Source organism: Microtus oregoni, unplaced genomic scaffold (assembly GCF_018167655.1).
Source record: "Microtus oregoni isolate MIOR12 unplaced genomic scaffold, Mior012 000018F_ref0000195, whole genome shotgun sequence".
NCBI classification, from domain to species: Eukaryota; Metazoa; Chordata; class Mammalia; order Rodentia; family Cricetidae; genus Microtus; species Microtus oregoni.
The window spans coordinates 28,170,706-28,197,575 of NW_024543077.1; the positions used below are offsets into that span (position 1 = coordinate 28,170,706).

Below are 26,870 nucleotides of genomic sequence, written 5' to 3' on the forward strand. Positions count from 1 at the left end.
TGGGTTTAGTGTGTACTCTCAGCTGACGTCTGGAAGGAGCACCCTGGGTTTAGTGTGTACTCTAAGCTGACGTCTGGAAGGAGCACCCTGGGTTTAGTGTGTACTCTAAGCTGATGTCTGGAAGGAGCACCCTAGGTTTAGTGTGTACTCTCAGCTGATGTCTGGAAGGAGCACCTTGGTTTAGTGTGTACTCTAAGCTGACATCTAGAAGGAGCGTCCTGGGTTTAGTGTGTACTCTAAGCTGATGTCTGGAAGGAGCACCCTAGGTTTAGTGTGTACTCTCAGCTGACGTCTGGAAGGAGCACCCTAGGTTTAGTGTGTACTCTAAGCTGATGTCTTGAAGGAGCACCTGGGTTTAGTGTGTACTCTAAGCTGACATCTAGAAGGAGCGTCTTGGGTTTAGTGTGTACTCTAAGCTGATGTGGATCCAGGAAACACTGAGAGGCTAGGACTCAGCTGGAAAGACTGCCTAAGACCGTGTTTCTTCCATTCAGTGCTCTGATCTCTTTCTAGTGTTTTTCCTGTTTGTGCAGAAGCCTGCACCAGTCTTGTGCCCTGCAGGAGGCCTAACGAGGCCTTCTCCCTGCAGATCTGGACAGTCACGAGCTCCTGGCTTCATCTGCACCTTCCCCAGGTTTATGTAGGGCATGTTCCCTGTCCAAGTTAATAAAGACCTTTGAATTAGAAAGCAGGTGTGTCAGCTGAGCGGTGGCGCACACCTTTAATCCCAGCACTCAGGAGGCAGAGGCAGAACTCTGTGAGTTCGAGGCCAGCCTGGTCTACAGAGTTAGTTCCAGGAGAGCCGTGTCTACACATAGAGAAGCCGTATCTTGAGAAACAAACAAAAAAAGCAGGCGTGTGCATCTGTAATTCCAACATATGCCAGTAGGACATTTATTCTGTCTAGGCTATGATAGCATCACCTTTCCCTTTTTATTCAGCCCCAGGCATGTGACAAATGACTTCTATTGTCAACCCCAGGCATGGTGACAAATGCCTTCTATTGTCAACCCCAGGCATGGTGACAAATGCCTTCTATTGTCAACCCCAGGCATGGTGACAAATGCCTTCTATTAACAATATCCAACTCTTTTTGTCCCTTGAATTAAAGAATAAAATTATTCAATTCCCACTTTGAAAACACCTACTGTAGAGGCTGATTCAAACCAGTAAATGATGCTATCCAAGGTACATACAAATTAAGAAGCTAAAGTCTAAGGGGGATAAATCTACAACACATAGAAAGATCACCAGACTGAAGGCACGAGATGTCCCCAGGGCTGCAGATGACGGAAGTCCCTGCCGGTGCTTGCTCTAATTTGTGACTGGACACCCTCTTCAATGGCAGTGTACCAATGTACCAATGGTTGTGTACATCCGTGATCTCAGCACTCAGGACGCAGAGTCAGGACAGCTTGACTACATAGCAAGACTCCATTAAAACAAACAGAAGCAGGGAAAAAAAAGCAATGCTTCTTCTTACTGGGGAATGGAGGAGCTGAGACCCAGAGGATGGGGTGGGAGTGTAGCATGATCTTGAACTTGGCCAATACCATGAATGCTTAGCCAGCCAAAGGCAGCCTGGAAAGTCCATCTTGTGGGTTCTCTCAGTAACAGTGTGCCGTGTTTTTCAGTCAAGGAAGGCTACAGAGTGCGATTAGATTTAAACATCACCCTGGAGTTCCGCACCTCCTCTAAGAATGGTGTCCTTCTGGGAATCAGCAGTGCCAAAGTGGATGCCATTGGCCTAGAGATTGTAGACGGCAAGGTAGGTGCCCTACCTCCATGCCATAGCTGTTCCTGGTGTTCATTCTCCCTTTCCTCCCCTTTGGGGCCACATGAACATGCGGAGGGGAGTTGGGGTCCCCTCTCTTTCTGTGGGGTGTTAGTTGGGGCCCCTGAAGTTGGTCCTCAGGGGCCCATATACGTTTGACTGTTGGCACAAATGGCCTGAGGTCTCAGTGCTGCCACTGGGTGGTGACACCTCCTAGACCATGTACACTTCAACCCTTGGGGACTAGACTTCCCAAGTGTCTTCGCCAGGGCTGCATCTTCAGCTGGAGCTACCATCCATCCCACTATCTGGCACATGAGAGAAATGGGCATGTATACCGTGCCACACTTAAGCCACAGAAACTATGGACATTGGCGTCTTGGGTTTCCCTCTCCTGGTGAGCTCTGACACCAGTTTTATTATAAGATGCTTCAGTGTTCCCTTTGGAAGGCAACGAAGATGGTGTCCCTCAAATTCACATGCTAAAGCCCTACCTACTCTCACCTCTCAGGATGTGATCTTGTTTAGACTTTAAGGAGGTAATTAGGAGCTAGCGAGATGGCTTCCTGGGCATAAATGCCAGGTGCCAATTCTAACAACCTCAGTTCAACCCCCAGAATCCACAGGATGGTAGGAAAGAACCAATTCCAGCAAGTTGGTCTGTGGTTTCTGCATGTGCTCATGCATGGGCACACAGATACACACAATAAATAAATGTGAATGAAAGGATAACTCGATTAAAGTGAGGTCACTGATGTGAGCTCTGAGCCAATCTGACTGTGTCCACGTAAGTAGGAGGCACCAGAGCACACAGAGAAGTCCAGTGGAACAGAAGTCTCCTTGCAGGCTCCCATGAACCTACTTGCTTGTTTTTAGCATTTCATTTCCAGGTTCTTGGCCCTTAGATTTCCCACAGTGGGAACAATTCATCAATGCTCTGTGCTCCATGGCTTCTTGGTCTTCTGGTTGAGATCTAGTGCAAAGAAGACGGTGGTCTTGAACAGAAAACCTCACCCAAGTGTTTGCTTTCTTCAGGTCTTATTTCACGTCAACAATGGCGCTGGTAGGATAACAGCCACATACGAGCCCAGAGCCTCCAGAACTCTCTGTGACGGGAAATGGCACATGCTCCAAGCCCAGAAAAGCAAACACCGCATTGCCCTGACTGTGGATGGGAATCCTGTTAGGGCTGAAAGTCCTCACACCCATTCCACCTCGGCCGACACTAATGATCCCATTTATGTGGGCGGCTATCCTGGTATGTATGACTCCAGTCTCTTTACCTTATGGGAAGCCCAGTCCCAGGAAGGTAGAACCTCAGAGGAATACAGGCTAGGGATAGAGAGATACACGGTTCAGTGACAAGTCTCACCGTTTTAGAAAAGCTGTTTGGAATATCATACCTAAACATTCTTGGGGAATTTAGCATAACCCTCACACACACATTTCTCATTGAGAACATTGGTTCTGATGGCAAGCAGGTGGGATGATCGTACTTCTTCCCTAGATGGTTCCAAGGTCACAGGGTTAGGCAGGCTTCACCCTCTTGCACCAATTTTGCATTTTGAATTGAGCATTTAAGATGTCCCGAGAAATTACTGCAAATCCTTAACGCCTGTTGCATGATTTTTCAAGTCGCGGCTATGTCTTCAAGTGTTAACAGTTCCGAGGAATTCTGCCATCCGCTAAAGCCACGTGTGTGGGAAATAGCCTAGTTTGATAGAAGATCCACTTAGATAATTTTTTGTTCCTAATGTACAACTTACCCTATCAACAAAATTGAGCAAGGCTTATGTCTTGTTTTCTCAACAGCCCACGTCAAGCAGAACTGTCTGACCAGCCAGACCTCGTTCCGGGGCTGTGTGAGGAATCTGAAGCTGAGCAGGGGAACACAAGTGCAGGCCTTGGACTTGAGCAGGGCCTTTGACATACAAGGAGTCTTCCCTCATTCCTGCCCTGGGCCTGAGTCCTGAACTGCTGCCAGAACCCTCCTTTGGGATCATTGCTAACATGCTGAGGAGAAACAAGTTGGTGAACTCAAGTGTCTTCTCTTCAGGTTTCCTTTCCAACTCAGGTTATGTTTCCAGAGAAAAATGCTGTATTTATGTTGAACTAAAGCCACATGTACAACAGATACCTCTATTAAATAGTCCAAAATGTCAGTTGAATTCATGGTCTCCTTTTTCAGGTTGTCCAAATGGATCTTTGTGGACATGGTGCATTCTGCTGAAGACTTGACAGTGTTCCCTGGGGGGTGGCAGATCACAGTATTAGATTAGAGCAGAATATGGATAGTTTCATTTCTTCTCTCTTTGCTTTTAACCTTCATACATTGTACTCACTGGGTAGCAATTAGGACACAGTCTAGTTGGTTTCCTACCAAAACAGAAACATTGTCAAGGCCTCTCGGTAGGTAGGATCCAGAGTCTGAGACATGTGATGGCCCACGGTTGGGATAGAACTTAATGCCTCTCCTCACATGCAGCCAGGGAAAGAAGATCAAGTTTTCAAAGAGAGTGAAATCAATAAGTGCCATCCTCAGGAAAGAATTTATCAGACAAAACTTTCACTCCTTTATGATTAGTCACATACATCTTTACATGGCCCAGTCTGGCCTTGAGCACACTTCCCGAGTCAGCTTCTCACATCTGATTCTCAAAGTTTGCCTCCATGCCCAGCTCAAGGACTTTAAAGTAGCTATTATTTCATCTCAGCAATATGAGGACAAGGAAATATTTGCGTGTTTTGGTGTATGAAGTGGCAGAAATTTTAACAAAAAATTGGGAAATATGAGAGAGATTGAAATGGAAGTTATTTATGTTATTTTTTATTATTATTCTTTTACTTTTTAGGCCAGGGTCTACTATATAGCCCTAGATGTCCTAGAACTCACTATGTAGAGCAATCTGGGATCCAACTCAGAGATCCTCCCACCTCTGCTTCATGAATACTGTGAGTAAAGGTCTGTGCCATCATTCCTGGACAAAAACAAACATCTAATAATTCAAGAGTCATATTTAAACATAGTAAAGATAAATGTTGCAAACCCATAGGTAACAGTTTGCTAAGCACTGAGAAGATGGCATCACTCCTTTGATTTGGAAGAGCCAACTGTGTCTACTCTCAATATTTCTCTTCTTTTTATTTATTCTTTGTGTCTTTCACATCATGCATCTCCATTCCATTCATTTCCCCATCCCTTCATATCCACCCTCTGCCCTTACAACCTCCTCCTCCCCAGAATAAAATAATATAAAATTTAGGAGAAAAAAGAAAAGAGAAGGAAAAGAATCAATTTAGTCACAGAAGCTATAATGTGATGTTGTAGGAGGCCACTTGTTTGTTTCTGTCTGCTCAGTCCCAAAATAACCACACAGAAACCATATTGAAATAATGAATATTATTGAATAATTGGAAATCAGTACTGTTTGGCCAATAGCTTAAGCATATTTCTGACTAGCTCATATCTTAAATTAATTCATCTCCATTAATCTATGTATTGCCCCAACGCTGTGGCTTACCAGGTAATGTCTGGCATGTCTGTTTCCTAAGGGGCTTCATAGCTTTTCCCTGACTCCTCCTTCTTTCTCCCAGCATTCAGTTTAGTATTCCCTGCCTAATTCCACTCTGCCCTATCAACAGGCCAAGGCAGTTTTCTTTATTCATTAACCAATAAAAGCAACACATATATAGGACCTCCCACACCAATGTGATGTAGTGAGCGATGCAGTAGACCCTTTTATTCATATATTTTCACTTGCAAGTGTTCATTGCAAAGAGTCATTGGTCTGGTTCAAGGCCTCTGGTTTCTGCTACACTCTTGATGCTGGGCTGGCCATCACTGGAACTCCTCATTGTTAATCCTGCTGTTGTTCTGTGTTGTGGAAATCCTGTAGCTTTGGATCTGCAGGACCCATTCCTTCACGCGCTCCAACAGATCCCAGATAGGGTAGATGATGGCATGGGCCTGGGTAGTTGCGGATTCCCCTAAACAACAACCAAGGCAATTCTGAGGGACAGAGATGGTCTCGTTGTCCTGACTGGAACTGGAGGGGCATAGGACATGTGGCTACCTTCTGACAAATCTGCAGAGTCCTTCCCTCAGGCTCCTCAGATGTGGAAGACTGAGGATTGGAATAATGATGAAGTATATAGTAAGCAAGCAGTGTCCTTTGACAGCATGCCCCTGGAATACCACTGTGGAGAAGCCTCTGGCACAGCAAATGTCTCCTCTAGACTGGGCATGCAGGGCACACAGGGATTGGGTATCCGGCTCGTCCTCCCCATGTTGGCCTCAACACTGTGATGTCAGGCCTCACAGAACTCAGTACATTCTGTCTAGGTGAACTGTATGGTGACATTGAATTGGTCACTTTGTGCTTTGAGCATTTGTCACTTTGCCAGGCACTGGATCTGTAAGCAGAGTCTTCCAATCTGGACAACTGTTCCCAGTGGACAACAGCTCCACATCCCCCATCCCAGTACTGATCACAGTCTTGCTGCCTACTCCAGCCATCCTCTTCAGAGATGGGTGTCCAGGCTGGCACTAGTGCGCTTGAGCTCAGTGGCCAGCATCCTACAGTTTGTCACTTCATGTTCCTACAAGTGGTGGCCTGGCCTGGGGCAGATTCTCACGGCACAACTAATAGTCAATACTGGTCCCATCAAGGCTGAATACCACCTGAAGGGCAGCACCAGGGCTTGCTGCTATAATAGCATGTCCCCATGTCTTTCTCTACACATATGTGTCAGCCGGTATGTCTTTTTGTTGGAATCTTGTGATTTGAAAGGTGTCATTGAGATTCAGCAACCATCCTGTCTACATCCTAGCTCTTTATTCAATTGTGGGTATTTTTTAATGGCGTATTATATATCCGTTAAAGTTCTTTTCCACACCCATTTAGAAAAATAATGGCCTTCATTAAGGTTATGTATCGGTGTACATGCTTTTGCACGCACCATTTTCTTTCCTTTTCTGCCTGTTCTGGTCACTCCTCCTGACCCCTTTGTGTGGGTTTCCTTCCATCCTCAAATATTTCCTCAGCCTGAATTTACATCTTATGTATTTCATACTATGCCTCCTGTGTCTTGTCCACAAGAGTTCTTCTCTTCTCCTCTCACACTGGCCCACTCTTGCTTTCATGTCCCAAGCCTAGCCACATCCACACAAACACATGTGCTCACAGTCAAACACAAAGGCTCACTCAGTCATGCTCACACACACGCGCGTAGACACGTACACACACACACACACACACACACTCACACACTCACCCAGAAAGACATGGAATACAGAAACAAGCATCTTGCTTCAGCTTATTACAGAAAATCGGACACTTGTCTCTGAGCCTGGTTTATTTAGTTCACTTTAGCACAGTGATCTCAGGTAGACCTATTCCTGCTTATCTCATTTTCCTCTGCAGTTACCCATGTCCCAATGTTCCAGATTTCTTGTCCCCGTTCATGTGTTGGCGAACATCTTGGCTGTTCCTTTTTTGAGCTATTGTGAACCTGGCTATGTAAGCATCCCTGTCGTCCATTGATGGGTTAGACAGCAATCCTAGTTTAGTTTCTCTGAGGAACTCAGTGCTGGCAGTCAAGGAGGCTGCCCCTAGGTTCAGTTCCCACTAGCAGTGTGTAAGCATCCATGTTCTCCACACCTTGCCCGGCACGGCACCTGTTGGCCTTGCTTTCCTAGGTACTAGCCATTGTAACCAGGGTGAGAGGTGACTTCCAAACACTTTTTATCCCCTATCATGGATAATGAGTATGGTGAACACTTGTTCGAGTTTGTCTTTCTTCCTCTGAGGACCATCTCCTCAGTTCACTGTCCTGTTCATGGATTGGATGAAGTGGTTTCTGCTGTGTCATTTACAGCTTTCCATGTGTTAGAAGTGTCAATCAGATCTAGAGCTGATGACTTTCTGTTTTTTTGCCTGTTCTGCAGGTGTCCCTTTACAGTGGCCACTTTCCCTTTGTTTGTTTTCAGTTTCACATAAGCCCGCTTGTGAATTCCTGACACTATTTCCTAGATTATGTGGTAAAGTGTGCTCTGATTTCCTGTAGCACTTCAGGTCTTATCTTTGTGGCTTTGATGCATTCAGAACGATCCAGATGTGGGGTCATGAGGAGTTCACTCTCTTACATGCTGATTTTCCGTTTTCCCTACAACATTTTTTGAGAAAGCTGTTCCTTTACCTATAGTTTTCCTTCATCAACTAGATATATTCAGGTGAGTCGTGACATGTGGACTTATTTTCAGTCCTCCATTTGATTCCAGTGACAAGTCTTGTTTCTGTAGATGTGTGGTATTGGCATAGTTCCAGCACCATGTTTTTTCTTCCTCCTCTTCGTCTTCCTTCTTTCTTCACTCTACACCTCTTCCTCTGCTCCTCTTCATCTCTTTCTTTTTTTTTTTTTTTTGAGGCAGGGTCTAAATGTGTAGCTCTGACTGTCAAGAAACTCACATTGGAGACCAGGCTGTCCTCACACTCAAGGGTGTGCCGCCTGCTCTGCCTCTCAAGTGCTGGGATGAGTGGCACACATTTCCTCTCCGTCGTTAGGCTTATTTGTAGTATTTCCTCTGAAGAGATTTTGTGTAGGATTGGATTTCCTGGTTGCTTTCTCAACAAATCTAAAATCGGTTTGTAGAATCAAAATGGTATTCGGATTAGACATATAAATACATTCTATAATGATAAAAATGTAAACACTGCATTATGCCAGAAATGGAATAATTTCTGCAGTAGCTTTGGCCTGAGGATTTTTCTTGGATCTGTTGAAAATTGGCATTGTGTCCATTCAGGTTTAATAATGTACTACTTGGGACATGGCCATCTGCCAGACTAGCATCCTTGAAACAGCAAGAGTGGCCCAGATGTAGGGTTATGTGAATGGTGATGGAAAGTGACTGTAAATGCTATATATGTTCTATCACAGTTTATTAATGATGACTAAACATATGACCTCAGACACACAAGACAAAGTTAAATACATGTCTAGGGACCAAAATGATATGATCTATGTTTTAGAACTCTCAACTGAGTTGTATATAAATAAATAAGTTAGATATACATAAAAAGCACCCTGATTTCTAGCCAATCAGGCTTCGAGATTTTCCAACCATCAATGGTCTGATTCAATTCTTACATCGCCTTTTCCTTGTCTGTTCTCTGAAACCCGTCAATTGCTTGGGTTGGCCCCTGGCAGTTGTCTTTATTGTGGGAAACCAGAGGGAGGGCTCTAGGATGCTCTCAGTCTCCTTGTTCATCTACCATACCATACCATAGATGCCTGGACTCCATTGAGTGGACACACATACAAAACACATGTATGTACATCCAAACACACACACACACACACACACACACACACACACACACACACACCTAAACCCTTGAGCCTAATCTCCAGTGTCTTGGAGAAACCAGCCTCTGTCTACCAATCCTATTCCTGATGCTTCCCCGGGACACATACAGGGGGCGCTGTGACTGTCCTCATTGAATAGGCTGGCATTCTAGGACATCTTTCCGCCTCTGCTGAGCTCTGCAGTCTGTCCCAGGGCCATGACCAAGAGCTAGGACTAATGGGCTTTTCTCTACTCCTGTGATGTCAGAAGGGTCATGATTCTCAGGACTGCGTCCATGGCAGGAAGGAAATAGCTCCATTAAGAGGATTTCCTTGCTTTTGAGTCTTCTGGCATTCCTAGTATTGAGTCTTCCTCCTCTCTAAAATGATCATGCTGCATGCTTAGTATCTCATTATTATATATTTGAGGGCCAAATGAGAAAAGCACTAACCAGCTGTAGTGGGCCAGTTGCCTCCGTTTAGGGCATTGGAGAACCGCAAGCTCATGCGCAGACAATCGCACACAGACACAGCAGTCTAGGAGGCAATTCATCTCAAGATGTGAGCACCTTCCTTTGTCCACCTCAAGTGTAGATCTATGTAAGGGTCTGCAGCAGACTTGCCTCCTGGTCAGTACAAGGAGAGGGAGGGAAAATCGGTAGAAATGTGTGTGGTCTCAAAGGGTGAGGTTCTGTCCACAGTTAGGGAGGCTTTGGTGATCCCTTTGTGACTTGGAAAAGGGAAAGGAAGAAGGACGAGAGCACATCTCCAGCTTTGATGGGGACATCTGGGACTTACTTTTCTTCTTGCTATGAGAAGACACCTAAGAAAAGCAACCCAAGAAGGAGGGTATGCTCTGGCTCAGACTTTGTTGCCACAGTACATCATGGTGGGGAAAGCAGGTCAAAGGAGAGAGAGCAACTGGTCACAGTGTGTGTCCACAGGAGTCCCTGTCAGCTGACTGCTGAGGTTCCGGTGAGAGCAACTGGTCACAATGTGTGTCCACAGGAGTCCCTGTCAGCTGACTGCTGAGGTTCCGGTGAGAGCAACTGGTCACACACTGAGTCACAGTCAGGAGTCCCAGACAGCTGACTGTTGAGGTTCCAATAGTTTTCTCAGATTTTCACAACTGGTCACACTATGTCCACAGTCAGGAGTCCCAGACAGCTGACTGCTGAGGTTCCAGTGACAACAACTGGTCACAGTCAGGAGTTCCAGACAGCTGTCTGCTGAGGTTCCAGGAGTTTTCTCGGATTTTCACTGCTGGCGATGCAGCCTGAAGAACTGTTCCACACATAATCTTCAGGGCGGGTCTTACTAACTCAGAGACACTTCTTTCAGAAACACCCTCAGATATGTGCCCCAGATATCTGCCTCTTAAGCAAACCTAGAGCCTGTCATAGTACCCAGAGCAGGTTCAGGTCTGGGAATCCAAGGTACACTTAAAGGGAAGAAAAAAATTTCACAAAAATCACTTCAGGCCAAGAAACAGGAGGGCTTAACAAGGGGAGGGGAGGGCACAGAAGGATGATCTGGAAAAAAACTGTGGACTCAAGCTGAGTGAGCTCCTGCCCGGGAAGATGTTGCTGACAGACACACTGTGGACTCAAGCTGAGTGAGCTCCTGCCCGGGAAGATGTTGCTGACAGACACACTGTGGATGATAAATACATCTTGATCCTGGAGCCACCAACTCAATAGTCCCTGCCACTTCTCAGTATGCAGAGCAGGAAGGAAGAAGTCTCTGACAGAGAGGGCAGGAGTACTGGTTGGCTCTGCCAACTTCACACAAATGAGTCACAGGGGAGGGGAAACTCAATAAGAAATTGGCTCCATCACTTCATCCTGTGATCATTCCGTGGACCACTTCCTTCATCACTGATGACGCTCTAGCTCTACCAGCCCACTGTGGGGGGGAGGGGCAGCCCTGGGCAGTGGTCCTGTTTCATATGAGAAAGCAAGCTGAGCAAGCTAACTTTACCCCAGGGCTCTTGCCTCTGCTCCTGCTTGAGTCCTTACCCTGACTTTCCTCGGTGATGGGCTTTGATTGGGATATACAAGCTAAATAAACCCCTTCCTCCCTAAGATGCTGTTGGTCATGGTGTGGGACAACAAGCACATGAATGCTGGCCCCACTGCCATGGAGTGCCCTAGTCCCTTCCTTCAGGAGGAGGAGGTGTGCTCACGATTGGGAAGATGAGTCGGAACAGAGTAGACGTTTTACTTTGGTCTCTCGGTTCCCACCACTCCTTATGAACTAGTTTATGTTTGTCTCAAAGACAGCAAGAGATTAAAATCTGGTTCAGAGGCAAGATCCAAAATAGAGACTCTCAGGAACTATGAGACAGGATTGACTGGAGATGGCTCGAGAAGCAGATGAGAGGGGGCAATCGTGCTCTAGAAGCTGCCCTGATCGTCCCTGGTCACTGGTCAGAAGGCCAATCAACACTCAGGATCACAAGAGAGAAATCAGATCTCCTATCTATAAGGAGCTGAGTCACCACAGTGGTTGCCCAGGACGCCATGAGGTGAACAGGCACAATAACAGCCTAGAGTCCTCTTCTTCCAACTACCACTGCTTCCTAAAGAAGAAAGCAACTTCAAGCCCAAGAGACCCCAGGGGGCTCCCTTCTACTTTCTGGGCATTCACACTTAAAGTGCCCTGTTCCATCACACCAGAAGCAAGCCCCTGGACCAGGACCGGGACTAACAGGTTCAGGATAGAGAGTGACCAAGAGCTCCCCATACCCATGCCCTTTATTCCCCTGGCCCCAAGAATGGAAGACTGTAAACATGGCTTTGACAGAATCTCCTAAGGACTTTGTCTCTTTGTAGGATACCTGTTCAAACTGTATCCCATCCTTAAAGGGCCAGACACAGTTTGAGGTCCTTAGGATACAGCTATAAAGGTCACTGCCACTGTGCTGGCTGGAATCTCTCAACGAGTAAGCATCAGTCTCTTTGATCCACTGAAGCCGAAGCTGGGGGACGCTAGTTGCCTTTTCCTAAGTAGGGGAAAGCTGCCTGTGGTCAGACAGGGAGACAGTCACTGCAGGCTACAGCCTGCTGCTATTGGTCCATTTCTTGCTCTGACCTCACAAACAGTCACTGAGATGGAAGAATGAGAGGCCTGCATAGAAGGCTGTAGCCTGGGCTGCATTTCTGTCCAGAGACCAGGGAGCTGGTTCTGTGACCTGTGGGACTCCTTCATTCGTGTCTTAATTGGAGCTGTCTATTTGATCTCCGGCACAACCTTTCTGGACAGGAGGCCAGTAAACACCAAGCCTCATGCCCTGCTTCCCCCAAAAGGGGAGCCTAAACAAGCAGTACAAAATACTGTACACCATCGGCCAGGGTGGATTTGGCTGTGTACAACTGGCCCTCCATCGCCTCACAGGCATGCCCGTCGCAATTAAAGTTGTAGAAAATGTGACGAAACACCTGCGCCTCGTTCTATCAGAGATAGCGGTACTGGAAACCATGCGACATCCACACATCATCCGCCTCTTCCAGGTTTTAACGACCACAAAATACTGCTATATAATAACAGAGTATGTGCCGGGAGGCAATCTGTACCAACTGGTTAAGGAAGAAGGCAGGCTGCCGGAGGAACAGGCACAGGTAATATTTGGGCAGCTAGTGTCAGCCCTAAGGTGCTGCCATGACCATGACATCGTCCACCGAGACCTGAAGCCCCCAAACATCCTGCTAGATGCACAGAGAAATGTCAAGCTGGGAGACTTTGGCCTTGCTACCAGGTGCAGAGCTGGCACTGTGCTGTATGGGCGCTGTGGAACCAAGAGTTGTAATGCCCCAGAAATGGTTCTGAGGGAGGGCTACGATGGGAAGAAGGCAGACGTGTGGAGTCTGGGTGTGCTGCTGTACTTTATGACAACTGGGCACCACCCCTTCAGAGGAAGCACCCTGGAAGAGACCGAGAAAAAGATCACTATTGGCATGTATAACATCCCAGCTCACATCTCTGGGCAACTTGAAAATCTCATTCACCAAATCTTAACAGTTGCCCCAGAGAGGAGGCCCTCCACTGAAGATATTCAGCACCATCCATGGGTCAAGAACCCTGAAGAAAACATCTTTAGTGACCCCTACCCAGATCCTAAAATTGTTGACAAGCTGTTTGACCATGGGTTTGCTGCCAATGAGATCTTTGACTCACTGCAGAAGCGGAAATACGATGAGATAATGGGGACATACCTGTTACTACAAGAACAGGAACACCAGGGGCTTGACTCCACCTCCTCATTCACTACGGCAGACCCTGGCCCTGCACCTCCACCATCTCCAGTCTCTTCTTTAACATCTGGTCGTTACCTAAAAAGAGGAGCCAGTGAGCCCACCTTTGGCCTTTTCCACACACAACCTTCACAACAGCACCTGCCTGATGTCCTGACACTATCAGGGCAGAAGATAAACCAGAGTGCCTCCATGCCTCTATGGTGTTCCCAGAAGAAAAGCCCCACTTCGAGCCATGCCCCACCGACCAAGGCCGCATTTGCCCCATGTGTCTACCGCAGCAGGGTAGAAGAAGAAATGCCCCTGCCACCTGGACCTGACTCTAACATGGAAAAATCATGCCTCCCTCAGAACATCGAGTGCTTCAGCGGACTGTGCAGGAGAATCAGAGTTTGCCTGTCAAGATTGTGTTACTTCCCACGAGCTTCAAATCCACAAACCAGGCGTGTGTTCAACACCAAAGTGGCTCCTCTGGAAGAGTCAGGAGGCAGACGCAGTGAGGAATAGAGTGAGTACGTAAGAGATGATGCATGTGTTAGAGTCAGGAGGCAGACGCAGTGAGGAGTAGGGAAGTACGTAAGAGATGATGCATGCGTGTTAGAGTCAGGAGGCAGACGCAGTGAGGAGTAGGGAAGTACGTAAGAGATGATGCATGCGTGTTAGAGTCAGGAGGCAGACGCAGTGAGGAGTAGAGTGAGTACGTAAGAGATGATGCATGTGTTAGAGTCAGGAGGCAGACGCAGTGAGGAGTAGGGAAGTACGTAAGAGATGATGCATGTGTTAGAGTCAGGAGGCAGACGCAGTGAGGAGTAGAGTGAGTACGTAGAGATGATGCATGCGTGTTAGAGTCAGGAGGCAGACGCAGTGAGGAGTAGGGTGAGTACGTAAGAGATGATGCATGTGTGTTAGAGTCAGGAGGCAGATGCAGTGAGGAGTAGGGTGAGTACGTAAGAGATGATGCATGTGTGTTAGAGTCAGGAGGCAGACGCAGTGAGGAGTAGGCGAGTACGTAAGAGATGATGCATGCGTGTTAGAGTCAGGAGGCAGACACAGTGAGGAGTAGGGAAGGACGTAAGAGATGATGCATGTGTTAGAGTCAGGAGGCAGACGCAGTGAGGAATAGAGTGAGTACGTAAAAGATGATGCATACGTGTTAGAGTCAGGAGGCAGACGCAGTGAGGAGTAGAGTGAGTACGTAAGAGATGATGCATATGTATTTTATATTTCATTTTGACCATGTATTTTTCATTTGAAAATCAAAAATGTGTGTGTTTGTCGTATCCAAAAGGTTGTTCAGATGTCTACATAATTTGGATGGAAACCTGGAACTTAGCATACTTCCTCAGGAAGAAATCCTCCAGGAACATACCTAGGTGGTATCCGATGCAGCTGGACTAGCAGTGTCAAGGCCAACATGGGGAGGACGAGCTGGATACCCAGTTCCTGTGTGCCCTGCATATGTGTCTAGAGCAGATGTTTGCAGGACCAGAGGCCTCTCCACAGCAGCATTCCAGGAGCATGCCCTCAAGAGACAGAGTGGGGAGCCAAGCTCAAAGAAGATATTGTTGGACGAAGAAAACCATCAGACATCTGTCACCTGTTATCCCTGGGTTGTCAGTGTGATGATCTGGAACATCTATGTTCATTTGCATTATGCTGATTGTGACTTACACTTCCAGGTTACACTGAGTTATCACAATGATGTCAAAGCACAGGTACAAAGTGGCTACTCATCCCATATCCACAGTCAAGAGCAGAGAGAAATAAATGCATGCATTTAAGCTTGCTTGCACTCCACTAGAGGTACCCCCTCCTATGCAGTCTAGTACTGAAGCCTACAGAAAGGCACTGCCCTAAAGAGTTGCGTCTCTCCATATCAGTGAAGATAATCAAATACCTCCTCTACAGGCATGCTCACAGGTGAACCTTTTCTAGATGATTCCTCAGTGTAGACTGGAGTCCCAGGTCACTCTTAGCTGCACCATTGCTCCCAGTGAACACCACAGCTCCCAGCACTGAAATCTCTCAGTTCCATGGCCAGAGACTTCGGCCTCTTGGCTTTCCCTGGTTCAAAGGAGACATCCAGTAGCATGTCCTCTCTTCTACTCTCCTCTCCCCCAGAATAACTGACTTTGTCTGTAGTCAGCAGACATCACCGTGCTGTCCCCACTGTGTCCAGGCCCAATGCTTCCTAGACTTAGATTATTTCCCACCAGACCGTGCTGCCTTCGGGTCAACCCTTTCTTCTCTTTCCAGCTCTGTATGGCTCTTGTCAAGTTGTGACGCCCATCTTTCCTGAACTGTTAGTGACTCCAGTCCACATTCCTACTACTAGCCTGTGCTAGTGTGGACTTGGCAGAGTCAGTCAATATCAGCTCCATTTTGGTATGTATGTTGCCTACAAACCTTAGCCTATTTCAGAAAGATGGGTGAGCTCTGAGAGCCCAGGTCACCTTGCCAGACTCTTAAAATCATCTACAGTGCCTCACTTATTTCTCTGTCTCCCCCTCTGTCTGTCTGTCTCTGGTGTTCACCTGTCTGTGTGAGCAGCACCAGTGTGTGCTCTTTAGCATGTGGAGGTTGCAGGATAACCGTATAAACTCATTCTCCCCAACTGCTCTGTAGACTCAACTCTGTTGCTTCTTCCTCCAAATGTTTTTGCAGGTGGAAACCCTGATGGACATGAAGCAATGCCAGCACTTGCTGGAGAAGTCAGGGATGGCTCTGAGGAGTGGGAGTCCTGGCCTTGGCCCACACATGTTTTACTGTCCTTCCCTGATGCCAGTCAGGACAACGAGACCATCTCTGTCCCTCAGAGTTGACTTGGTTGTTGTTTTGGGGAACCCTCAACCTCTCACCTTACTTCTCTGACTTTAGACTTACTGAATCTTAGTGTCCTGGTCCACATACCCTTTTCTTTACTAGAACTTTCTCTGGCTGTAACTGTAAGTATGTACCATTTTAGAACGCTGCTACTCACATTAGCATACTCAGAGCCCTTGGCCAAGGAAGCTCTTGCTTACATGTGAGGAGAGCAAGCCAGGAACTTTAATCCTTCCTCAGGGACGAGAATAACCTAAAGCTCAGAGCATGACTTTGCCACGGTGTGGTCCCTGAGCCAGGAAGCTCCTGACTCCACTGTCCAAGCTTCTTGGTTTATTCTGTGTTGGGACCTTTTCCACTCCTTACTTGGCAGCGTCAACCAACGCTTCAACAAAAACTGCAGTCCAGATAAGCGGGGCAGGGTTTCCAGTAGGATCTTGATTCATCTTGGTTCTCTTGGCTTCCATTCCTGCATTCACCAATATATACATGACATTACTCCATAGGTCTCGTCTGTTCCTATGCCCTGCACGCAGTGAGGAGTTTCGAAACAAGTATAAAATAAGGAAATACAGGGTCTGGAATCTATGAGAAAGCCTGAATCAGACCTGTGAGGCCCCCGGAAAATAACAACCTGTTCAGGTTCTAAGACCCTGTGAAGAGATGAAGACAAGGTAGAAAGGGGGCTCACCGCAGGAAGTGTGTCAGAGGTCTACCCACTGCTTTGTGCAAATTTTCATTTAAATGGAACACTAACAAATTCCCCTCATTACTGTCTTCTGGAAGACAGGTCAAGATGCTGATGTAAGGACTGGTGGTATGAGCACTCAGATATTCACTCTAAAATGGAAAGCAAAGCCATGGATTGCCCATCCAATGGACTTTTCTCAGGAGATCACCAAGGACATCATTTTAGGTATATGTAGATGGCCAAATTCGAGGCCCATAGGTTCTGATGCTAATGCACTGCAGCTCTGAACAGCTGTGTGGGGAGAGGGCTGAGAGTGATGCTCAGGCCTGTAGCAGGTGCCTGGTTTAAGTGAGGCCCTGATTTCTGTTCTCTGGAGTCACTCTGGAAAAATGTCTATTTTCTGAAAAAAGGAAGTTCTCAAGCAATGTCAGGTCTCAGGAATGTAGAAGCTTTAGTTTGCACCAAAATTCTGCACTTTCCTGAACAGAAACTGAGGAGGGGTTGATTGTGAGTGGAGATGGGATGAAGGGAAGGGAAAATGTAGCCCTGATGTAAAATTAATTTTGAACTGCATCTAAAAATACCCTAAAAGAAGTATCCGACAATATCCTTCTGATTAAGGTTGCTTTGAGGGGATGTTGAGAAACTCTGCATATACCTAAGCAGAAGGAGAGACCCCAGTTTCTCATCAGACCTCTCTGCTTCCCTTCTGCAGCCTTTCCAGGGCCCACTTTGCGATTGTGATCCCAGGTCCACTGGTTAGAGCTAGGAGGTGGGAAATGGCTGCGTATACACAACCCCAACCCTATGCCGGAGCTGTCATTTAGTATGGTCACCATGGTCTTTTCTCCTCTAGTGCCATCCAGTTGTGGCATAGACATCCTGCTAGAATCAAAGGACAATGCTTCTAAACTCTCACTACTGGAAGGACAGGGTACTTAGTGTGTTCTGGGCTGCCGGGAAAGGGGCAGTGGTGCAAGGAAGAAATCTGATCAACAGGTGGATTGCACTCAAGAACACAGCCCCCATTACACATACCTATTTCATTGTTCTCACTGCCAGCACCTTGGCTTATGGTCCAGACTTCAGTCACCTTTCAGACATCTCGCCCTCGTGTAATACATCAGACAGTCGCCACGTCCAGTGTCCCACTCAATACAGCTCTAAGGTGACTCAGCTCTCACTACACAGCTAGGGTGGGAAGCTTTCCTTTGTAGCCTTGCAGCCATTCTTGGTCTCTTCCGTACACTTTCCTGGTACACTCAGACCTAGGGAATGTTATCCCAGGATTCCCTCCCCTTGTCAAGTCCTCACAGCGTCCAGCACGATGTCCTCTGCATTTTCAGGTGAGCCTATGCACCAACTCCGCCCATCAAATAGAGCAGCTAAATCTCACTGCGATTGTTTTCTGAACTGGCCCATGGCTCACCTCTGTGCTGCTCAGGAGGTTTAATGCATCTCTCAATTTTCCAGGGTCCCCTTGGTGAGATGACACTCGGAAGGGGAGCAGAGGTGGAAGGTCCTCTCTTGAGCATCCTAAGGGAGCTTAGCTGCTGACGCACACATGGAGGGAGACCATATCAGGAACTGGCATTTATGGAACCCCATATGCTCTAGGAATGTAAAGCAGTGAGACTGGGGTTCCTTCAAAATGGCTGTATCCCATGTTTTCTCACAGGAGAGAGAGTGTCTTTCCAAATTTTACATGGGAGCTTGCCTTCTCCTATAGGCCTGAGCTGGCTGTCGTACAGCACACGCTGGGAGATTAGAGTCTTCAACAAGAAAGCAGCCCACTTCTTCTGGCCAACAGGGAACCACTGACCGCCTGACTGCCAATTCTTTCTGTTGCCTGGAGATCCCAGATACTCCGGAGTTTATCAGGTGGGGAGCACGTGGGCTACAGGGCAGCTGTGGTGTCTGATGCAGAAGTGCCTCCACTTCCTGCTCATTCTGCCCTCCTCCTATCCCTGCTCTCTGCCATCACAGAATGCTATGCTGTTCTTCAAGCTTTCCCAGTCTTCCTGGAGAACTCAATCTGCCTGGTCATTAGAACCTCCTGCAGAGCGTATGACTTGGAAACGTGAGCTTTCATGATTATCCTTTAGTGTTCTGACTGGGTATATGTAAACATTTATGAAGTTCAAGTTCAAACTATGCAGACAAGACACTTTAGAAAACTGTCAACTCTCTTGTCCCTTGCCATTTCGGTCCACTAAGCACCCTCTGACAACTTATCTTGTTCCCATCCTTTCCTCCACCTGTCTGGTCTTTGTCAGTTGCTACTGACACATGGTCATCCTTTTCCTGTCTTCTGGAAATGACCTGGTTGCTTTTAGTGGGCTGCCTACATCATTCTCCTTGGGTGCCTGTTAGGAAGACCATCCCACCTGTCCTGTCTGATGGGCAATTAGCATTGGCAAATGATTTGTGAGAAGAGTCCTTGCCCAGATGCAAAGTGGTATTGATGGGCTGAACCTTCAGAGAAACTCCCAGAGCTAGGCCTGAGGGTTTCAAGAGAAGCACAGTAAGTTGTTACATGTTAGGGAATTCCCACCTTGCTGTATGCCAATGTGATATGTTCAAAAACTGAAGTACTGTGGCGAGCTAAATTCTGGAATACTCATTTGGTACTGAGAAGCCTGGATACTACTTTTCCATAGAAGGCTGAATTTAGGACTGTCCAGGTAGAGTTCAAAGAATTCCATGTTCAGGTTTCACACATACCTAGGGCTGAAAGACAAATCTTCTAAAGTCCTTGACTTTCCCACAGACTGTCAACACAAGCTACCAGCACTAGGTCTCATGAATGGTCATTCACTTGTAGCTAACTTTTCATCAACCTTTCCTTCTAGCGTCCTTTTTTGTCTCATGTGCTTGCTACCTCCTGGCATATGCCATGCTCCCCTCCGCTGATCCCTTGTTCTCCACCAGGTTCTGGGACAGAAGAAAGCCTGGATGCTGCTGCCATGAGCTGTCTGCTGGCATGTACGCTGGAGAGAAGCTGACTGGTTTGTGGGCTTTTCCTGACGTCAAGGTGTCTGCATGGTGAGACAGGCCAGGTTCCTACAGTCCCGAATCAGTTGTCATGACGTACCACACTCTGTTCTACTGGGGAAGGAATAGGATAGGAAAAAGGAGAGCAAGCATGGTTCAGCGTTGGCTTACTTCTCACTATAGTCTCAGGGATTCTCAACTCTGCACCACATTTGTTGTCGCCAAAGGTGCAGCACAGGCTCACTGTTTTATGAGTAACTGTTCCTGGGCCGGTTGATGAGTTGGGACTGTCCTCACTGGATTCTCTTTGTAGACCAATCTGTACCTCTATTTTCATACCTGCCTTCAGTCTGACCAATCATATGATTCCTTCCGGAGAATATTCCTCCTCTTATCATTTTCAGTAAACTCATCAACCAGATGCTGGAATTCATGTGCCATCTCTGAGCCCTCCTGACCCAGTCCTGACCCACGGTGGAGCTCTGTCATCATTGGAGGAAAGGATCCAGGCTGATTCAAGACAAACATCATCTATGAACATTTATCAAGATGTAATAAGATGATCTCAGCACTTTGACTGGTAAGTAAGTCTAAAATGTATTCCTTGCAACCCTTATTGGTCGAAGTAGGGGAGAAGTCTTCTGAAGTCCTTGTAGGATATTGGGTACATGTCTCAGAGGACATCTCTGGACAGTGGCATGTCTGCATTGTCTCATCATTTCTTCATGATGCTCATCATCATACTGGGACTTAAAGAGGACACAGTACAGGAACACTCTAGTCTATGATGCATGAATTTGGCATGTACACAGCAGAGCAGGCACTCATGTGAAATAGTATTTGGACATGTTTTCCACTAGGTGGAAGAGCCATTTGTCCACTGTCCTCATCCCTGGATGAACTGACACATGGGTCTCTACCCTTCTGATTATCCCTGCCCTTGTGATTTTCTCTGCCCTTGTGGTTTTGAGCCCCAAGGATGGCAACTTTTGGTGCAGGTAGCTCCAGGACCTGCCTGAGTGCTCTTTGCCTTGACTTCTACAGATGGATAACACAGGTGATGTTCCCTGGAACTGCTGACATGATCCCTGCAGAGGCAACGTGTCTCTTCCTCTCCTGGGAGTGCCTGGGTTCCTTACGCAGTCTGCTCACTTATCCCAGTCCTGAAGCACTCCCACACCTGCTTCTCTTCACGTGATTACACGCTTACTTCGACTTTACGTGTGTCCATGGGAACAGCCCAGGCTAGATATTTCAGTTCTCAGCCCCATTTTACATGCAGTGTAAAAATGCCTGGCACTCAACACCAGAAACACTGAGGGCTAGGACCCTATGACTTCACACAAAGTCACCCAGTATGACTCTGGATAGGCAGTATGGCAGAAGTCAACTCTGACATAAATAGCCTGATTGACATAGGATACACAGAGAGAGAACCCACAGTTCCTCTGTCTCAGTGGCCTTCTGTTTTCTGTTTGTCTCTTTGGCCAACACTTGAAAGAGTCTCTGATTCTTCATGCTTTGAAGTGAGTGGTCTCAGAAAGGAAGGACCACCAAAAAGCTCAAAGTTCAGGCTACATGAACAAGTACAGCAATGATGTTTTTTTTGTGATTGGTGAGCCGCCACACTGCTGATAAGAAGGACAGGTGAGTATGTGCTAGGAACATATCTTCTGCAAGGAATATTGCTCCCCTCACTTTACACGAGCTCCTATATATTGTTATGCAGATTCAGCTCTGACACCAAACATCTTGGCCACTCTGATGTCCCCAGATTAGCATATATGATGGCAGCTGAGAGGCCTGCCTATTGTAAGGATGAATGACTTCTTTCTGAACCATTTGAATAGCACCTTCAAGGAAGAGAAAGGTACAAGGAGAAAGGCTCATCAAGTTGCAAGAATAAGTGTTCATCAGGAATTCCAGGGTACAGACAGCCTGACTGCCTGAGGTCAGAGGTTACCTCAGAATCCTAGAAGAGACAGAGGGCTCCTTTCCACAAAGGAGAAGAGCCAGAAGTAGCCTCTTGTTGAAGCTATGGCGGTGAAACTTTTAACTCTGTGGACACAAGACTCAGAAGTATTTTGTCCAGCCATCTACAGTCCTTCTCACATCTCACGTGGCATAACTACCAGTGAGGCCTCGCAAGTGTCTTGTGACACACCAGCAAAGGGACTTCTGTCCTTTACGGGGTCTGGAAATAGGCTGGACACACAGTCTACATTAAAGCTGCACTTCTGTACTTTGTGTTATTTTCCCTTTTTACACTGGTTTCACTGGGAACAAGGAACGGAGCCTGATGTTCCAGAATCCAGTACCGTGAAACTCAGAATCCCACGGCTCAAAACAATACAGACATCATTATGGGGTGAATCCAAGCACAAGAACTCTGAGGTGGGAATTATGCAGATCTACAGATCCAGGATGGAGGAACACTTAACCTACAGAGAATCCTCCAGGGATTCCAACATGGTGGTGGCATTAAAGAAAAGGAGCCAGTTTGGCCTACACGAGACACGTATCTAAAAAACTAACATAACTGAGTGTGAGTGCCCTAAAAGAAAGCAACACGATGTGTATTTCTGCCATCACTGAGGGGTCTGGGCAGAGCTCTGAATGTGGTCCCTGTGGACGGTACTCTGTGAGGAGAGGAAAGGGAGTCTCCCTGCTGTTTTACCTTTCTAGCTTCCTTTGGGGCTAAACCTTTCTCGAGATTTCTATCTCAAATTTTTCATCCTTTGAATTACATGCGTCAATGTGACATTTATTCCAGTCTTTTAAATTACCATACTATGTCCTACTTTTAAATTTGATTTCTATTGAAGGATTTTTAGCTTGGGCTGAAGAGATGGTTCAGCGTTTAAGAGCACTGGTTACTCTTCCAGAGGACCCAGGTTCAATTCCCAGTACCCACATGGAAGCTCATAACAGTCTGTGACCCCAGTACAGGGGACCTGACACGTTCACAGTCATACAAGTAGGCAAAATAGGCTGGGGGGGGGGGTGGCTCACGCCTTTAATCCCAGCAGTCGGGAGGCAGAGGCAGGTGGATCTCTGTGAGTTTGAGGCCAGTCTGGTCTACAAGCGCTAGTTCCAGGACAGGTTCTAAAGTTACAGAGAAACCCTGTCTCAAATAACCAAAAACCACATAAAATAAAAATAAATAAATCATTAAAAAGAAAGAGAGACAGAGGCCATGCTTTAAAAAAAAAAATAAGACTCTGGGTAAGGAACCGTTCCTAAGCTCCCCATACCCTGGAGTGGTCTTTCTGAGGAGGACCCCTGAGACTTTGATGTCCAACATCCAAATAATTATCAGGACTTTTGGAGCAACGCTGTATTGGACTTTGTAAAACTTCAGTCATTAACCCTAGCCAGCCTGCGGGCAGAGGATAACACACAGCAGCAAGAGTGCGGGAGGGGGACAGGCGACAGCAGGAAGACAGCTCCCATGGCCTCAGGGGCCCTAGCCTTGGCAGGCCAAGGCAGCAGGACCAGGGCCACCTGACGAGTTAATGGCGGTGACCCACCCAGACTTCAGGCCCCCACCTCCTCGCAAGCCTCCCTCCCGAGCCCGGGCGCGTACCTGACACACAGCAGCGCGGAACCCTCAGAGCCTGCAGACCTGCAGTGCGCGCTCCCCGAGCTCCGACTCCTTCCCGCGCCGGTCAAACAAGTACACGGTCCTGCAGTCATCGACGCCTCCGCCTGTCCCAGAGCCCGCCGAGAGGCCTCCGGGATTGCTGGCGCCCGTCACTGCCATATTGCAGTGAACACCCCACGGCCCTCCCTCGGGAGCACTTCGCGGCGACGCCCACTCCGCGCGTGCCCTCGGCTCCAGCAGCCATGGCTCGGGGTCTAGGCCAGCGGCGCAGCACCTCCTCGGCTGCGGCCTGGAAGCAACCCGGGAACCGATTCAAACGCTCTCTTGCCGGGGTGCCCCGCGTCACTTCCGCGACCCGCAGGGATGCGCTGTGCGCGCCTCGGAGTCAACTGGCTGCGCCCTCCGTCACCCAGGAGAGCCTGGCTTCCTAATGGCTTTTTAACTAGAGAGCAGGAGGGAGAGAGCGGTGGGCGGGGCCGGCGAGTCCCAGAGGCCACAGGGAGGGGCGGGGCAAAGCGGGGTTGCACGCTGTCCCCCCCCCCAACACACACAACGCCACGCCCCTAACAGGGCGGGGATTCGCGCAGCCCAAGACCCTGGGGACCAAAGACAGAGGAAAAGCTCTCCCTTTGCCCCAAGGACTCTTGCCACTTGCAGGCCAAGGAAGCAGGACCAAGACCTTCTGACAAGTTTATGGCTGTAACCTAACCGGGTTTAGGGCCGCCAACCCCCACCTCCTGGCAATCATCCCTCCTGTGCCAGGGGAGAACCTGACACACAGAAGCACCGAGCCCCGCATAGCCTATGCAGTTCGAATCCAGCAGTGAGTGCTCCCTGAGCTCAGACTTCTTTCCGCACCAAACAATTACACTGTCTTGCAGCCAGCTATGCCTCCTTCCCTCTGATACTCTGACAAGAGGCCTTCAAGTTTGCTGGCGAACGTCACTGCCTTATTGTGGAGACCAACCCACGGCCCTCCCTCTTGGGCGCTTGCTAAAATATAGTCTAATGATCTTATTCACACACAAACACACACACACACACACACACACGAATGCAAAGGTATGTTTAAAGATAAAAAAGAAAAATGCGAATAATGGTAGTCAATGAACAGCTTCAAAATGGGTAATTTTTTGCTTTGTATTTCTCTTTATTTTTTTTTCAAAAGCAATATACGTTGAAAATACTAACAATTTCAAAGAGGAAATTTTTTTCAGAGTATCCATTTCGAAAAATTCCAGACTAATTTTTGGTGATAGTTGGTATTTCTGCTAGATTACTTACATTGCTCTACTTCGAATATTGAATTCACTCATGGGCAGAAAGCAGGTTGGGAATACCCATTACAAGGTTACTCCTCCCGTAACAAAGCTACGTCGGTGCCTGTGCTGTGTTCTGATTTGTGTAGAGACCTTTTCTCCCATTGTAATGTACGATGAATCTCATGTCTAATCCATGAGAACTTTGTTTCTACTTATATTATCTTCCAGAGGATTGAGAGCAACAGCCCACGTGCTTTACGGCTACCAATGCCATCATGCATGCTCATACATACATACATACATACATACATCATACATACAATGCCATGAATGCTTCTGTCACAGTTCTTTTATTTTCAGTGTCCAGTATCTTAGCTTAACAGGCAACAGTTGCTGTGAAGTGAAATCCAGAATCCCGCGTTTGTCAGTTCCTCTTTTTACTGAGCTTTTGACTTTAAAAATTTAGCAATATAAATCTGTATCTCAGCTTCTATTGTCAAGCATTCATTCTCCTCTCCACAGAAACACAAAACATTCTGATCACTCCCTAAAGGACAATTTCCTCTGTGCTTCTAAGAAGTTTATTAAAGATTGAAAGAGTTTGTAAAGTAGAAGCCGTGCATGTCTTTCCTTTTCCTGTTTATATTATAGGAAATCTCTGCCGTTGCTCGGTGACACTCATGATTTGATATGAAAACAAAGCATCACTGGTGAGCTGTACCCCTGAGTACCTGGTGATTGTTGTTTGACAGCTCAGACGTGTGACCTGCTCCCCTTTGTTTTGGTTTTCTTGAATTTTAATTTGTCACCCTTGGGATCCTCAGCAGCATTCCAACTCTGCAGTCCTTCATGAATTATAAACGACGGGCATGGTGGACTGAACTTCTGCCCTGCAGTGAGCATGAAGCCCGAACAGAGGCTGCCAGCCTTCTCTGTCACGTTGTCTGCTATTCCGTCTGCACAAAACAGACCCAGCCATTGTCTCCTGCTAGCCTAGAAAGGAGGGCTGGAAATTTGGTTTTATAGATTAGCTCAGCTAAAATCACTTTCACAAAATGTGCAGCTCCCATGCTCATATTCTTTACATGGTACCTATGGAATATATTTCCCTGGGAGTGATTTTTAACCATGAGTACTTCTCTAAATATCTTATTTATCCATTGATTTCAGTATGTATGTATTTGGCACTGGTTCTAGTTTCTTTTCTGTTGTGATAAACACCATTACCAAAAGCAACCTGGGGAGGAAAGGGTTTATTTGGCTTATACTTCCAGATCACAGTCCCTCATTGAGAGAACTCAGGGTAGGCGCTCAAGACAGGAACTAAAGAGGAAACCACAAAGGAACGTGGCTCACTAGCCCACTCCTACATCTGTGCTCTCTTAGCTTTCTTATTCAGCCCAAGCCAACCTGCCTGGACTAATGCTGCCCACCGTGGGCCAGCCCTTCCCTCATTAATCAAGACAGTGCCCCAGAGACTGGCCCATAGGCCAGTCTGATTTAGACAACTCCTCAGCTGAGGTTCCCAAACCCCCAAAGACTCTTCAATTGTGTCAAATTGACAGCTGAAGATACCTGGAAAAATTCCTACAAATATTATCTAGTAAAAATATCAAGATTTGAAGAGGCCATCACTCACCTTTTCTGGTAACAAGAGCAAAGAGAGCAGGTAGTAAGAGCACTGAAGGTTCAGAAAACAAACTGAATGCTATTCTTGTAGACATTGTGTTCCATACTGAATTGTTTGAACATTTTTTTCTCTTTTATAAGTCTTTTGCTTATATATTATGGTTTCCGAGTTAGTGTTTTTGTGGGTGTTTTTTATGTGTAAATTTCTTGCATTATAGGTCTCTCTGTGTGTATGTGCAGACAATTAAATTGTTCATCTTTGCACGGCTGAAGTACTCCTCTCCCAACACACATGCACACTCACCCACACACGCACGGGCAATTCCGCTTAGAGAACACCTACCTCTGTGAAATTTGGCCAAGACTTTAGTGTTCCCCACTGTGAACAGCTTGCCCTCAGAAGACGGAAACGGGTCCGAACAGAGCTGTATTTTAGTGTTCTTAAGAACACGCCACACCGCAATTTAGCTTATTCCATGCTGTTAGATTAAAC

The 26,870-nt window shown here is 47.0% G+C and overlaps 1 protein-coding gene and 1 long non-coding RNA gene across 4 annotated transcripts in view; one reads left to right on the top strand and one right to left on the bottom strand.

The window, feature by feature from the left end:
• The window catches only part of LOC121458908 (laminin subunit alpha-1), a 119,994-nt gene extending 116,189 nt beyond the window's left edge, over positions 1 to 3,805 (top strand). Inside the window, exons 61-63 of the mRNA XM_041668293.1 lie at positions 1,635 to 1,768; positions 2,810 to 3,032; positions 3,587 to 3,805. Coding sequence (XP_041524227.1) covers positions 1,635 to 1,768; positions 2,810 to 3,032; positions 3,587 to 3,747 — 518 coding nt within the window. The 3' untranslated portion in view covers positions 3,748 to 3,805. The remainder of the gene's footprint in view (positions 1 to 1,634; positions 1,769 to 2,809; positions 3,033 to 3,586) is intronic.
• Positions 871 to 23,880, bottom strand: LOC121458909. 3 transcript variants are annotated; one of them, XR_005975886.1, is made up of 3 exons: positions 23,469 to 23,880; positions 13,336 to 13,452; positions 871 to 4,021 (listed from the first exon to the last, which is right to left on the bottom strand). It is a non-coding gene; the product is annotated as an uncharacterized LOC121458909 (long non-coding RNA). The 3 variants fall into 3 exon arrangements; XR_005975887.1 differs by lacking the exon at positions 23,469 to 23,880 and adding an exon at positions 14,744 to 14,965; XR_005975888.1 differs by lacking the exon at positions 13,336 to 13,452.
• Between the last annotated feature and the right edge of the window lie 2,990 nt (positions 23,881 to 26,870).